The 15,506-nt window shown below is 33.7% G+C and overlaps 1 protein-coding gene across 1 annotated transcript; it reads right to left on the reverse strand.

The window, feature by feature from the left end:
• Positions 1-1,847: 1,847 nt before the first annotated feature.
• Positions 1,848-14,196, reverse strand: LOC132551948 (transmembrane 9 superfamily member 3-like). Its single transcript, XM_060216091.1, has 15 exons — positions 14,012-14,196; positions 12,613-12,808; positions 12,067-12,189; positions 11,627-11,787; positions 9,510-9,587; positions 8,826-8,957; positions 7,835-8,001; positions 6,706-6,800; positions 5,897-6,027; positions 5,355-5,494; positions 5,162-5,230; positions 4,698-4,844; positions 4,386-4,469; positions 3,885-3,961; positions 1,848-3,589 (listed from the first exon to the last, which is right to left on the reverse strand). Exons 1-15 carry the CDS (start codon positions 14,099-14,101, stop codon positions 3,522-3,524), a joined length of 1,758 nt encoding a protein of 585 aa, XP_060072074.1. The 5' UTR covers positions 14,102-14,196; the 3' UTR covers positions 1,848-3,521.
• Between the last annotated feature and the right edge of the window lie 1,310 nt (positions 14,197-15,506).

Raw genomic sequence — 15,506 nt, forward strand, 5'->3', positions numbered from 1 at the left:
TACTGGCAACAGAAATACAAATTCGCTCTTAGTCCTATGTTTGGTTCGGTGACTTATTGTTAATGGGGGACTTATGGCACAGCAAGAGAACCGTGACCGACTACTTGGTAAAACTCTCTTTAAGACCGTTTTCATAATCTTAATCCTTCTGTAATATCCTTTTGTCAGTTTCCTTCATTTCAGTAATCAGTCTTCATATTTAAATGATCAATTTCCATGAGCAGAATAATTGCTGAGGATATCTACTATATTTTCCTTACACGACTTTTGTGTGTTCATGTGTGGCAGAGTTTTGCATTGATTCTGGTTTCAGATTTTTAAAGATTTTTTTTCGGTAGGATATAACCATGTTCGATTAGTGATTGCCTTGTTTCTCCGCTGTGGAAAATGGTGCTTAAATGGGAAAACGCAGTTGGAGCCACGGATTCTTGGTCTGGTCTGTAGGTTTCTTGAAGTCGATCGACTTTTCCCGACCTATGTTATCATTCTTTCCTAAGGAAGATGATATTAACGTCAATTTCTGTGGTCTTTGAACCATTTTCTAGCTATTCCTACCAGCTACCTTAAACCCGACAGCATTGTTATTATATAGATAAGTATCATTTTTTGGAGAAGAATAACTTGAAGCTGTTGTATGCAATGGAGATATATCGTATTTATGGCCTTTGTTCTAGATTTCCTGTTCATGCAGACAGTTTTAAAGTAGATTACGTTAGTGTTACGTGACAAAGAATTTGACACTAAATACAGCGATTTTCCAGTTTCCGCCTTCGAGGAGAGTTATTTAGAGCCAATAACGATACAAAAATGTAATTACTGGAAAGGACGTTTCCATTACCAAGATAAAAAGAGTGACTTGGGTCTTTCGGAGGAGCGGACTTGTTTCCGGGACAACAGATATAGCAAAGGACGTACATGTTGGTTGATTGTTGCCGCGATTTGCAGTTTCGGTCAGGCTAGCCCACCTTTACAAATTCCTTAAACTAGGTTGGTGACAACACCGTTTACTTGTTAAGAAATTAGGGCGAAACTTACATAAAACCAATGAAATGCCTTAGAAGCAATGAAGATCTTAGACGAATAAATACGAAACCCAGTTCTGAGATCAGCGGTCAAAATGTGTTATTCACTTGCAAATCTTTTGTATAAACATCAAGATTTAAAGTGATAGACACTGTTGGTGGACTTTCAGTCCCCGAAATTTGCCGTAACCTGCATGCCACTTTAGAATCCATTCGAATAGTTGCACGGTTTAGGATATACACATATACTTCACGTTCTTCTAACATTATCGATGATATTGTTTCCCGCGCCAATGACAACGAGTATAGTTGCGAGACATCGTAGGACGAAATATATAAATGATGTAGTGCAAGTCATTGTCTTTTCATATTATGAACAAATCCTTTTATGTTGAAAGGTACTGTTTTAAAGTTACATATTTCCACTGCACTTGAAAAACAGAATCGATACATTTCAAAGTGCACTTGGTGAAAAGTCTCGATTTTGAAAGCATCTTTTCACGACATGTTTATGACAATTATTTCGACTAGTTTGTATTTTCCTCATCTGCTTTTAAGAATTCAGCAATTCTGGCTAAACATCATTGACTAGAACTGGAAGGACGAAACTGCTGTATGATCAAGTTAAATTCAATGTATTGCACTACCAGATCGATTTCTGAATTCGTTATTCACTTGGATTCAGGAATGATCCATTTTCTAGATCTTTAAAGACTACACCCTGGTACAAATAAGATAGTACTACGATACAGAAATGCATTAAAAAAGCTTATCCGAGACTTCAGATATTGGAAGCGGAAACACCAAGAATAAGGTACGTGAATCTGCAGGTGTTTTAATTCTTTATTGATAAACAGAATACTCCCAATTTCTTATATTTTTCTGATGCTTGCATTTAAATACAATGTCATTTCGAAGAATCAATTTACAACATTTTCGGTGTGTAAAAATTACCAAGATCAATATCTATTTGCCGATGATGTAATTCCTATATCATCTGTAGCAAATGGTACTTCATACCTGACAACAAGGCTACACGTCAAGCACACAAACAAAATAAGATTGTCTTGTTTTCGTGGTGTTTTATTCCACATTCTTGGTTTTTATCTTACATATGTACAAATTAATTCTACCACTATATAGATAGGAAACTGGAAATCAATGACATCAATGAAATCATGAACCAATGAGAAGAAATGACCCCCACATGAAATACAAACTATTTAAGAATCCTCAGAGCCATGTACTTTACAGTTATAAGTATTGCCATCTTGACTGAAGTTGTGACGATGATACCTCTAACGTAGCCGGTGTATCACTATCAGTAGATATAGGGTCAACATATAGGCTACCCGGCTCCTATGACAAATTAATAAAATGCAATAAAATGGCATCTTCTGTGACTGCTAACTCGCAATATGTACAGCGTACTATAATAACTTTTAAAGTTATGTCTCCCATACTTTAATGTAAGTATTCCCCAAAAACAATACAGAACACACTGGAAATGTTATAGTCACTGGTACATATTCAATTATCATTCATAATTCTGGAATATATCTACATTCTCTCACCAAGCAAATACAGAAACTTCATACTCCTGACATAAACTTTGAAGAAATAATTTAACATTTCACAACAACAGTATCGTGTAACAAGCACTCCAATAATGAATGTACATATGTCTTACACTTCCATCATCACAAGGTATTCTTGAATGTTAGTAACTACATAAGGCTGGTTACAATTAAAACCAACATACAGCTAAAATCTTACAGGTATAAATTAATATGTTAAATATGTCTATCGCTCATGGTCTCTAATCATTTTGGTAACGAGTTCAATACCAATTTTTCTGTGATGATATTGTCATAGTAAAACACTTAAAAAGCAGTCTTCCATAAAGTTCAAAATAACAACACAGCATTCTCAATACATCAACTTCCAAACACAATCTTTGTAAAATATAAAGCATTTTTATTGTCGCACCTGCATGTACAACTGATGTAATTTCATGGTAATTATAGAATTTTGAAGGAAGTCAGATCTAATTTTTTCCTAGCTTGGTTCTGTATTTCCTTTCTTTTGTTTTTTAAATCTAAAAAAATCCTATTTCCCCAGACATCCGTTCATTCTGTCTTCTAAAAAATTGACAGTCATCAAATCCATGTTCTGGCAATCACATACCAGATAACCAACAGCACATGTAAAAATTACCACCTGTCGATTTACCATTACAGAACACGGTTGGATTTACCAAATGAAATTACTTGCATCATTACATATCACTTTTCAATGTAAAAACTGTGAAATAGTCATGTTCTCCACTCATCCACTCTTTAACACAATAATACATAACAGTTGGTCAGATCCTCATTATTCACAGCCACCTACATCATGCATTCTTGTCGGTCACACACCGTATCACATCAGCTGTTGACAAGGTCAAATGACCCACATCGTATATTAAGCCAGATACCTTCTAACAAGAAAGTGACATTAGTCTATTTTCACAGTTGAGTAGATTTTCCTCACAAAGAAGCTAGTTCCAATATACCCAAAAGTACCTGAAATAATAAAATACAATTAATATAGAGGTATTGCAGTCGACTGTTGCAATGTGTTACATGCTTCAAAATAGAGAACAGATTCTGGAACAGCATTTTCCATAGCCATGTTAACCAATCTCCAAAGTTCAGGGTAATTAATGAAGATCTTGAGAATAATGGACCTTGCTTTGAATTAGAGAGAATACTCTGGCACTGCATTTTATGTATCCATGCTAAGCAATCTGGAGATTTAAGTACAGTACAGAGAAGACATATGATAACTTGAACAAATTGAAAGTCGATAACAACTTACCACACATAACTCCAAGAGCTAAACTAAATAGGGCCATGTATCCAAAGTAAAATGTTGTTTGAAACAAGCCATACATTCTGCAATAAAAGTTCACAAAAGTTATTAATATAATACAAGTGAAATAATGAAGATTACTGCAAAGGAGTACAAGTATTTATAAAAAAAAAATTATCCAGCAGTTCATCATTGAGCTAAATTCATCAATTGCATTTATCTTACCAGAAAAACTTAAATGACACTTCCCCATTTCACACTTTCCCAAACAGGAGTTTAGGAGGAATCTGATGTATATAATTGCACAAAAGATTATTATTTTTATCAAATTCATTCAAATTTTTGCCATAATTACTTTCAAATTGAATAAATTTCAATTAAGTCAACATTCTACACATATGCTGCATTCAACAGCCAAAAAAAGGGGGATAAAGTTCACATCGTAAAACAGGAAATTATTGATTAATAAAAAGCTTATCTATGTTTAAAGCCAAGAGACATACTTACTTAGTTTTGAAGAAAAAGTAATAAAACGAGTACAGATAAACATATCCTGATGTTGATGCTGCAGCAAGGAAGCTTGTCCATTGCCTTGAAACAAAAGGAAAGGCCTTAGTATTGAAAACTAAACAATTATAATTTGGACAGTTTTTTGAGTAACATATTTGTATGATTTGTATTTTTTGATGTATAACGACCATTATGTCCAAAACTGCTGCAGTGTACCTCGGAGATTTTATCTTCAGCAGTATGTATTTTTTTCTGATTTTACAAAAAGCTTTTCCACGAAGCTTTTACAGAATAGAGAGCATAACTTACCAGCGATAGTCCTCTGCATTCAGTAAAAAGTAAGTACAAACAATTGTAACACAGACTGTTACAACAGTCAGAATAAGAAACACCAACAACATGAAACCATAGACGTAGTATATTTTGTATGCCCAGAAAGATGTGAAGATGAAGTACCTGTAAAGACAAAAAGTTTAACTTACAGTTAACAAATATTTCTGGCCTCTGTGAATGGCATGCAAATCTGATAAAAATGAATACATGATTACAACAGGACTGTGATAAATCTAAGGACACTCGGATAATAAAGACTGTGTAGAAAGACAATTTAAAATCAGTGTTTTGGTCCCAGAAATTTATAACAGACACTACTACACATAAAATGGATTTAAAGTTTCAGCAACTGATTATAGTATACATTTACAAACATACACTTATATATAAAAGGCAAAAGCTGAAACACGCTGATTAGAGAGGTATCATTTATTACTTACATCTCGATGAATATAGAGCCAAATGGCAGAATTCCCCCAAGCACGGTTATCACAGCAGGTTCCATAAACCTAAAACACAAAAGGTTTGGAAAGAAGTTTTTACTGTAAAGTAAAAGTGGGTAAAGGCTATGTTGTATTGATTGATTTCCATGTTATGACAAAGACATGCCTTTAATGAGCTTTATTTACATACCACTTCTTCTCTGGTATTGGCCGTGGGACAGCGTTGATACGACAGGGGTAGTTGGGCTGGCCTGCCAGATTCCTCCCCAACACTGTTCCCACCAAGGTCAATGGTAGTATCACAAAGATGCAAATGCAGGTCACAGCCACCTGATAAACAGATATGGTGACTAGAGTGAAGATAATCTGGCAATGAAATTGAATTACTTTCAACTATAATGATGCTTCAGTTCAAATTTGGACAAATCCAATTATACCTACAGAAGGATTTTCCTTTTTAGGGCAGTCCAATGCACTGTTAATGCAAAATTGAGTCCCCTTCTAATATAAATGCTTCTGCCCAAATTCGATTGAAATCTGCTCAGTACTTTTTGACAAGTGATCTGCAGGACAAATTGACAGACTGATGAAGGATAGTGCATTTGTCATAAAAACTCTTGGCCCTTTGGGCCAACCAAGTTGAAAGTAGATGGAAATCTTTTCTGATTTTCATACCTTCAAAGTGACTAAATCATTACACATTAATGAACAAATCATTGGTTGTTTTCTTACCATGGTACCAAATGGAATAGCTCTGGATGCATGGTAGTATATTGCGATAAAGTTGATAAAGAAAGCTGTTCCACAGACAAGGGTTGGCATCATGAAAGCACTTGCCAACATCTGCTTGATCCATATTTTACCTGTAACCAAATAATTTAATTTTAATTTGTGAATGCCATAGACAGGTACAGAGATGTTGAAATATTGATGCATTGTAAAAGATGAGTTTGTAAACTGTTCAAAGCAGAAAATTGATGAACCAATCACCGAGTCAATAGACCGCTTTGGTACACAAAGGCACTGAAAGTGATCTGCTTGGAAAAGACCCATAAAGATCTTATTACTACATCATTTATAATACAACAAATCCAATAGTTCAAAATGTTTGCAAACAACTTCCAGTCATCCTTGTTGTAAATGCACAAAAGCTTTTTCTTATCAAACACATAGAAAAACCCTTTTAATTTGATTTGATGTCCAAATTGTTGAAACTAGCAATTTTCAGAGTTGCATATGACACCAACAAGCTCAAGACAGAAGCCTCATTTTGCTTCTTTTACACTGTTTTTATCAAGTATCATAAAAGGATTAGAAATCTTCCAAAATCCAATCAAACAACACTTACTGATTCGTCTACCTCTTGAAAAAAAACCTTTTTTCCACTGTAGTTAATCAAAATCATTAATGAAGGATGGAATAATTTACATAATAATTCACAAGCAAATGCGCATCAGATTAGTAAACAGACACTGGCATGTGCTCAATTCTGCATTACTCAACTTCCTAACTCAGGTTAAGGGGAAGGAACTCTTGCTCACCTCCCATTCTGGCATACAGACTCCCTCCAAAGTATCCATTGACTGGTGATGTTGCAGCATACACAAATATGGCAGTACTTAACAAAGAACCTCGTCTGAAATACAAAAAAAAATCCCATTTCATTTAATCTGCTTAATCAGAAAACAATTAATTCATTTCATGCTGAACTTTAATGGTGCACAAATTGCCATCTTGGATGGTTTTCTTTAGGGCTGTTGTGGGTACAATTTCTGTCCCAAGTATGTGACTTTTGCAACCTGACCTGTACCCAGTTTCCTAAAAGTTAACCATCCAATGGCATTCAGAATCCTTCAGTGCAAATATTGATCAATTTATAAAATTTAGTGAATGAAACAAAACTTTCCTATGGTCCTAACATTACTTATAATGTCTGTGCATGTACTACTGTTATTTCCAGTCATCACCTGATTTGATATAGGAATGCATTTTGTTTGTGTATGGTTTGCTTTGTGTTTGACTAGAAATGTAATATCTCATGCGATCTTAACTAAGTTTCCGTATTGTTTGTTTATGCTTCGCGTGTAACCAGAAATGTAATATCTCCCTTACATATCATATCATATAATAAAAGCACCAAAAAGTTTCATGAAAGAAACAATTTCACTGATCAAAGCTTGTTTTATACTTTTCATCAACATTTAGAAATACCTCAATAATGACAGTAAAGTTTTGTCTGCTGTGATGGTAATTTACAGATATAATAATGTATTTGTGTTCCTGTTTATGGTGATTTCCTGGTTGCCTTGAACAGTATATTGTAAAAATCTACAGTCATGGCTTACACACGTTTTTGAGTTGCTGAAACAATGTAGCACTTAAAAACAAGTGCCGGAACACAAAGCAGAAATGAAAAGGTAATTCTGTTAAAGCAACAATCTTTCTATAACCTTATGTGTAAGTGAATTTGTTTCAAAAAGCAATGCACCTAAAATTGATAAATTGTGTAATTTGAAACTTTAAAGTTTTATTCTATCTCTTTATCCTCTGTACCTGTTCATATGTTAGAATGTCTAACAAATGCAAAGGGAGTGGAATAATTTCTATATTGTTTGGTCTAGGCAGTTGGACAAAAACAAATTGGTAAGTGTGATCATAAAATTGTCTTACTCTGTATATAGGTCACCCAGGATGGCAAAGATAATGACACAAAGGGCCACACAGGAGATGTGATAGCCAGATCCAATGAGAGCTGAGAACAACATGGAGTGAGAGGCTGGCCTAAACACATCTCCATGGACTTGTTTCCATCCATACTCATCTCCTAAATCCTTCTCCTGAAAAAGAATAAAGATTTAATGTCCCTATACAGGAATTCATGCAGGAAAAAATATACATTTGACTGAAACTATCATTAATGGAAAACAAGAGGCCCATGGGCCTTAACAGGCAGATTGTAGTTATTGTAAGTAGGTAAATGCAACAAGTGTTGCATATTTTTTGACAATAATGTTGGAGCTAAATTCCACTGATAAAACTTGAGAAGTTTGAAATAGGTGTTGCATAGGAAAACCTTGATTGTACAATCATGTTGCAAAATGACCCCTGTGGCTGACATGACATTCCCACCAATTTTAAGCTCAATGGCACCAGTGGAACAGGAGAAGAAATTTTAAATATTTTTTCAAGATGGTGACTATCTAGGATTTCAGATATATCCGAAAAATAACAATTAGTCAGGACCATCTCAGGATCATTTCATGCAAGTCTGAGCTCCATCCCACTGGTGAAACTTGAGAAGAAGTTTAAAATGTCAGAAGTTTACATACAGCAGACGATGACGGAAGAAACACAATGGCTATAGGTCGTCATGACTTTTGGGGTCATATGACCTAAAAATGTTAATTTAACAAAAGCTCAAGTGATATTCATGTTTGCTTCCATAGGAATGAACTTCAGTAGTTTTCAGTACAACAATCATTTTCTAGTTTCAATTGAATGTACTGATCAGATGACAATGCTCTTACAAAAGAACTTCATATAACTGGCAATAGTACAGGACTGTGTCTGTTTACAGTGTCAGGGAAATATGGATCATATGTTGTTTAGGTACTCATTGCTAATGCAATAAAGGGTCTATGGAATAAACATCTAAACATACCATGTCATCCAAGTCTTCTTCCTTGCTGTAACGAGCATAATCCTTTCTCAGTGTTCTCATCAGGATCATACTAACTAAGCCCACCAAAAAGATGACCATCATGAAGGAATTGAAGATACTGAACCAGTGGATCTATTAACAAAACATGTGATAACAGACTCATTTACTATAAAGCAAAACCCACTCTGTACAAGAATTTTTACTACAAGTCAAAAATCAGAAATTGGTCAAAATATAGCACAACGGGGAATATGGAACTTGGTTACAGACAGGATCATAGCCACAGTCTGTACTTACTTGAATTCCATTGCTTTGTTGGCTTACTTCTCATCAATTTTAAAATATACACAGAGGCCCAATCATGACTAATGTTTGTAAATTGTTCTAGCTAGATCTGCAGTAAATTTCTGTATATTAGATACCATGTTTGTTTATATGGTGATTACAGGCATACAATTTCTTAAAGAACGCAAGTAAATCCTTCTGCGATTTTTTTTTATATGAAAACATAAAATCTGAACATGTACAGAATATACATTTAACAGCCACTACTATGCGAAAATTTATACAGAAGGCTCTTATTTCATACATTTCTGGTAAACACAATTTTCTTTTATTCAAGTTATGATCACAAAACCATACGAACTGCAATATGTTTAGGCTTAAAAGGATTAAAAAACTTACTCTGTGTTGGAAGAAGTTTGGATCCAAATATTTGTCGAATCTGTCGACAAATTTAACACTGGAATCATGCCATTTTACCTGAAAGTAAAATGTAAATATTTTTAATGAAATTTTAGATTATAAAACCATAATAAAAGCAACAAGCTTATAGATCCTATGATGTGTATGGAATGTGAATTACACATAAAGGATACAAGTTAACACTTTATCAGAAATAATATTCCCCACTACTAAAAGAGGGTAAAAAACACTAAAATTGGTGAAGTTTTAGAGTTGTACCACTGGTTTTCACATGAATAGTTTCAAAATGCAATGGAGAAAAACTGAGAAACCAGATTACAAACCGTTATAACATAGCTACAGCAATTTCTAATAATTTCTGTTATTTATCAAAATGAAATCATGGAAGCACAAAACATACAAAATAACTGCTATGGCAGAGGAATCAAACTTGCAAGTGAAAGGTTTAATCATTATTGCATTTTGTCCACCTATTATCAAATTTTCATGCTACACATTAATATTTACATCATAAACTGTTAAAAAAAAGTCCCAAACTCTATCCATAAGAAAACAAGTGTAAATTAAAAACTTGTATCTGGCCTGTTTTACTCATATTTGTATTTTACTCTGACAAGACCTAGAACTACTGCCCTCAGCTGAGAATCTGAATTCACTGAAAATCATAAATCAGGGTAAATCATTGTAGGTATAGCCATTTCACATCAAAAGGAATGTTAATTCTCCCAATGCCATAACACACTAAAACAATTAGCCTACTTGTATAAACTAAATATTTAATCTCCTTTAACTTCAAATCAAAAAGCTCAATACTTTTAAAACAAGGGTTGAATAACATCTTAAGCCTAGTCTTTCTTACAGGAGAAGAGGAGAACATCAAAAGCATCCCATTCAAAAGTTCACATGAAGCAATCATTGTATAAAATGTTCTTGAAATGGCAATTACTCAGTTAAGAATCTGAATTCATTGTGTGTCAGAAATCAGGGTTCAAATGATTCATCATAGTTAAAGCCATTTCAAAATCACTACAATATTTAAACCATTTTACAATGTTTATGAACAGATAAGAAAAGATATCTTCAAAAATTAAGTATTACAACTAGTCTCTTGTTTTCAATTTCACAAAGCCAAGCCGAGCCAAAATATACTGCTGATATTCAGCAGGAACTAACTATAACACGATAGGATAAAACTAAATCTACACAAGTACTAGGTAATGTTAATTTGGAATCAAAAGCATTATTGTCCGAACTTAAATTGGAAAAAGTTTCCTGATCATCATTCATACTATGCCCACTTCATTCTCAAAATAGGTTTGTATCTTTCACCACTGAATTTTAATTTGATTCATTCTAAAAATAGGTTTGTATCTTTCACCACTGAATTTTAATTTGATTCATTCTAAAAATAGGTTTGTATCTTTCACCACTGAATTTTAATTTGATTCATTCTAAAAATAGGTTTGTATCTTTCACCACTGAATTTTAATTTGATTCATTCTAAAAATAGGTTTGTATCTTTCACCACTGAATTTTAATTTGATTCATTCTAAAAATAGGTTTGTATCTTTCACCACTGAATTTTAATTTGATTCATTCTAAAAATAGGTTTGTATCTTTCACCACTGAATTTTAATTTGATTCATTCTAAAAATAGGTTTGTATCTTTCACCACTGAATTTTAATTTGATTCATTCTAAAAATAGGTTTGTATCTTTCACCACTGAATTTTAATTTGATTCATTCTAAAAATAGGTTTGTATCTTTCACCACTGAATTTTAATTTGATTCATTCTCAAAATAAGTTTGTACCTTCCACCACTGAAGTTTAATTTGATAACACTTGAACACTGCTCAGAAGACCATGAAAACACTAACAAGAGAACAGCAATACTTCATTATCTATTTCACAATATTCAGGAAGGAATGTGATGAATGACAAACTGCTCAGTAAATGATCTGAATTCATTGTTTATCAGAAATCAGGGTTCAAATGAAAATCCTCATAGCAATTGTCATTTATCTTACAAAAGGGCAAACAAAATTTCAAACTTATTTTTTTCACTAGACCGATATTACAACAAAAAAACAATTACCTCATAGCTAAATGATATTTTCTCGTTCAGCACAAGTTTTTTCTTCGATTCACTTGTTAGATTCACATCAACAATCTGATGGTTGTTTTGACCTAAGTCAAACTTTTTGTGTGTCCAAATATAAAAGCCGTCACCTCCTTCGTCTATTTCTCCTACGATGCCTTAAAAGGAAAACAGAGATATTACAAATCAATGGTATTTCACATTAACAGACTAAATGAGAAGTGCACCTGCTAATTATTTCTTTGCATCAAAACTTGTATAGTACCAGCCAGTCTTTAGGCAGATTCACAATAATGTGTATCTTACCAAACTGATCTTTTCTGAGTAGTCACTATTTTGATACAATCTCAGTTACTTGGTACAAGAATTATACATCTGGATGGTTAACTATGTGAAAACTAGACATACAACTTGGTACCATGGTAAATATACTTTACCCCATATTGGCAAATCATCGATGTACATCTGATACCAATAGTGGTTTTTGACGGCATAGACAAATGCCTGGTATTTCTCCTCAGTCAAAGTGACAGTGCAGTACTCCGTCTTCTTCATATCACCTGAAATAACAAAAAAACTCAAAACATGTAAATAATATTAATTGCTTTCAAAAGAATCAGAAATTAACACTTTAAAAAAAATTAACAATTTCTGAAATTCCAGTTAAGAACTTGTCCTTCAGTTTCCAAGGTTTATTTTTCCAAAGTCCCTTCATGGGCACCAATGTAACAGAGGTCATTATTACTTTCAATGCCTCCACTGGTATTGAAAAGGACCTCTGACTTAGTTTGATCCAGCTGAGAGAAGTTCTTTAAAGGCCACGCAGTACATAGTGGCTACCTGGTAGTTATTACCAGAGACACATTTCCATTTCATATTAAGACAACCGTGGTTTTAATTATTTTCAATAAAGTGTCTTACAAATCAGCAATCAAAATGGTGAAAGTCGAGTACAAAATAAAATCATGGTCTGTGGAATGTACCTTTGAAATCAATATCCAGACCACTGAACTCCAATTCTGTGCCCTGTAATGCCTCGCCAAGTGTTTCATGGTAATGACCAATGCTTTCTTTTGGCCCAGGACAGAATGGCAAGGAAAAGAAGGAATAAGTCTCCTGTCTGTTGTGGTATGGGCCAACAGTGTTCATCCACAACACAATTTCTTCTCCATCTTCATACTGAAATAAAACATAAATGTTTATCTCATAATTATGTAATCCGTATTTTATGCATCAAAATTTTGAATTCAATCGTCAGATCCAGCACATTCAGTTGGTAAGACTTTTGAATAGCAATGCTAATGGACATATAAGAGCTGTATCAACCTACCTTCAATAGATTTTATAATTTGTTAACAAAACCTGATGAAAATTTTTTTGTGATGTTCACAAAGAGCATACTTCCAATTGATTGACACATAGTAATGGGACATTTTCGTTTATCAACTTGACCAGTCTCTTTTTTAGGTTTATGAAATTAGGACTGGCCTACATATCTTATTTTGCTTTCCTACAAGTCTTGACTACGCTTTTTAGGTCTGCATTAATGTTTGCTGGTCCTTCTTGATGCATTTAACATTTCACAAGCCAATAAATTGGTTTGCTTGCAAAACAAACTCATTTATCTGATAAATATTGTGCGATATTGACTCAAAATAATGTGCTTCATTTAAATATAAGCTGCTAAGTTCATACCCCTAGCTGTTGGTTAGAATGAAGGAAACAGTATTTAATATTTGCACCTATATACATGTTTTTCTTTGGTTGACTTCTTCCGTTCAAAGTAAATTGTTCGATATCAGGCATACTGTGGTTTGATGAAATCTAATTTCAAAATATAGAACCATTACTATGATTACCAGAACTCATGTGGTTGTGTTTTTCAAACAGAATGACAGGGGACGAGAGTACGAGACAGGTTTCAGCGTAGCCCTAGACGATTTCTGAAGGTGTAAGCAAGGTGTGGATTATGAATATTATTTCCCCTTGGCATGGGTATGTCGATGTCACACGGAAAAAAACTAGGACTGGTGTTTAATCATTGCACAATCTCTTTCGGTAAAATGCATATATTGCATCACAAATCTGTTACAATTATGTGCAAATATGTCAAGGCCTGTAAATTAATTTGTTTTTTCATACACAGATATTCGAATTCTGTTTTGGTTGTCAAGTGAAATAAATGCATCCTTCCTAAAATCGGATATAATTACAGTTATTAATTAACCGTTACCGACATCCCTATCGGAAGAGGTCTTTACAAAAGCGTGTGTTATATAACACTAAAAGTACATGATACCAGTTATATATCAGACGGATATATTTGACTCGTTTGCCGGTTCAGAGACGTCAAACTAAACAATCAGAGGAGGGCGGCTTTACCTGATGGTTGTGTTCATCTCCAAGTGCCGAGTTAAAGACACAAATTATGATGCATGTTATTATTAAAAGGCTTAGGCATTGATTGCCCATCTTATTTGTCGCTGATGTCCTCAATTACAACTGGATTCGAGATAGATGGTAGACGGATACTTCCGAGACTCTACGGCCAATATGGCAGACTCCATTGGCCACGTCACGAACACCGATATTCGGAGAAGATCGGAATGAAGGGGAGACTACTCTGCAATTATTCACCCTTTCGTGTAACTTACCTGTAATAATACAATGAAATCGCTACTAACAACATAAGTTTCATTATCAGACGTTAAAGGCATCTTTTCTTGATTAATTCCTGGTATAAACACGAAGACTATATTTCAAAGGACCAGGCATAGAAAAGAAATAAATGCAATAATCAGAGACGTATATATCACATGCGTTATACACGTCACTGCCAATATAATTGTTTCAAATGCTAGTAGTTACAACACATGCATGTATATAAACTCCTCGATCATTTAGTTTAGGGCCCATTAACAACCATTCTCGCTAGCTACGCTATGTCGACGAATTACCACCAAATAAATACATGAATGAATTCAAGTGTGTTCCTACTATAAGATTTATTAAAAAAAATAAAACAGGCCAGTGAAACACCAGTATTTTCCTAAAATAAATAATAATAATAATGAAAAAAAAAACAAAAAACAAAAAACAAAAACAAAACAAAAAAACAACAAAAAACAGCAGATTTAACATTGAATTCGCTCACCTGAAATGATGGATGTGTATTGCTAAATCATAGATACGCTTCAGATAGCTTACAGTGACCCAAAAGTACACGTGTAATATATAAAATCCTCCGATTTGAACGACATGGCATTCCGATGACAGAAAAATCAAAATAAAATAATGGTGGATATCTGTGTCCATGTGTGCTCTTTTTCTAAAGGGGTGAATTCAAGTTTTTACGGTTTGGTTGTTTTTCTCGGATGGACCATATTTTTTGATATACCTGGTACTTTACTATAGATGTCTTACCTAAAATCACCCGTATATTTCTATATTATCATTATTTATCAATATGAGATCTATATGATCCTGTCTGTAGGACACAAACATGCCTGTTAGATATACATTTACAGAAGATAGTTCGGGTATGGACATCACGTGGTTAACAAGTTATGTCATCTCATTAATTTTCATACATGACAAGACAACTCAAACCCAAGATTTTGATTTAACTCATTTTATTTATGAATACAGTAACAATTCAAAGTTAGATATAAGAACATCGAGGGCAACAAACCTAAAGATAAAGTGTTATATACAGAGAACTTTCTTTATCAACTCGTATATATATGGAGATTCAAAACGTATGGAGCCGAGCGACAGTAAGAACATCATTCTGACAATATCGTCTTTTATCTAACAAATATTTCCAAATGAAAATACAAAAAAAAAAAAAAAAAAACCCAAAACAAAACAAAACAAA

The sequence above is a fragment of the Ylistrum balloti genome, unplaced genomic scaffold (assembly GCF_031769215.1).
Source record: "Ylistrum balloti isolate Yb309-2 unplaced genomic scaffold, AGI_CSIRO_Ybal_v1 Utg370226, whole genome shotgun sequence".
In the NCBI taxonomy this organism is placed as follows: domain Eukaryota; kingdom Metazoa; phylum Mollusca; class Bivalvia; order Pectinida; family Pectinidae; genus Ylistrum; species Ylistrum balloti.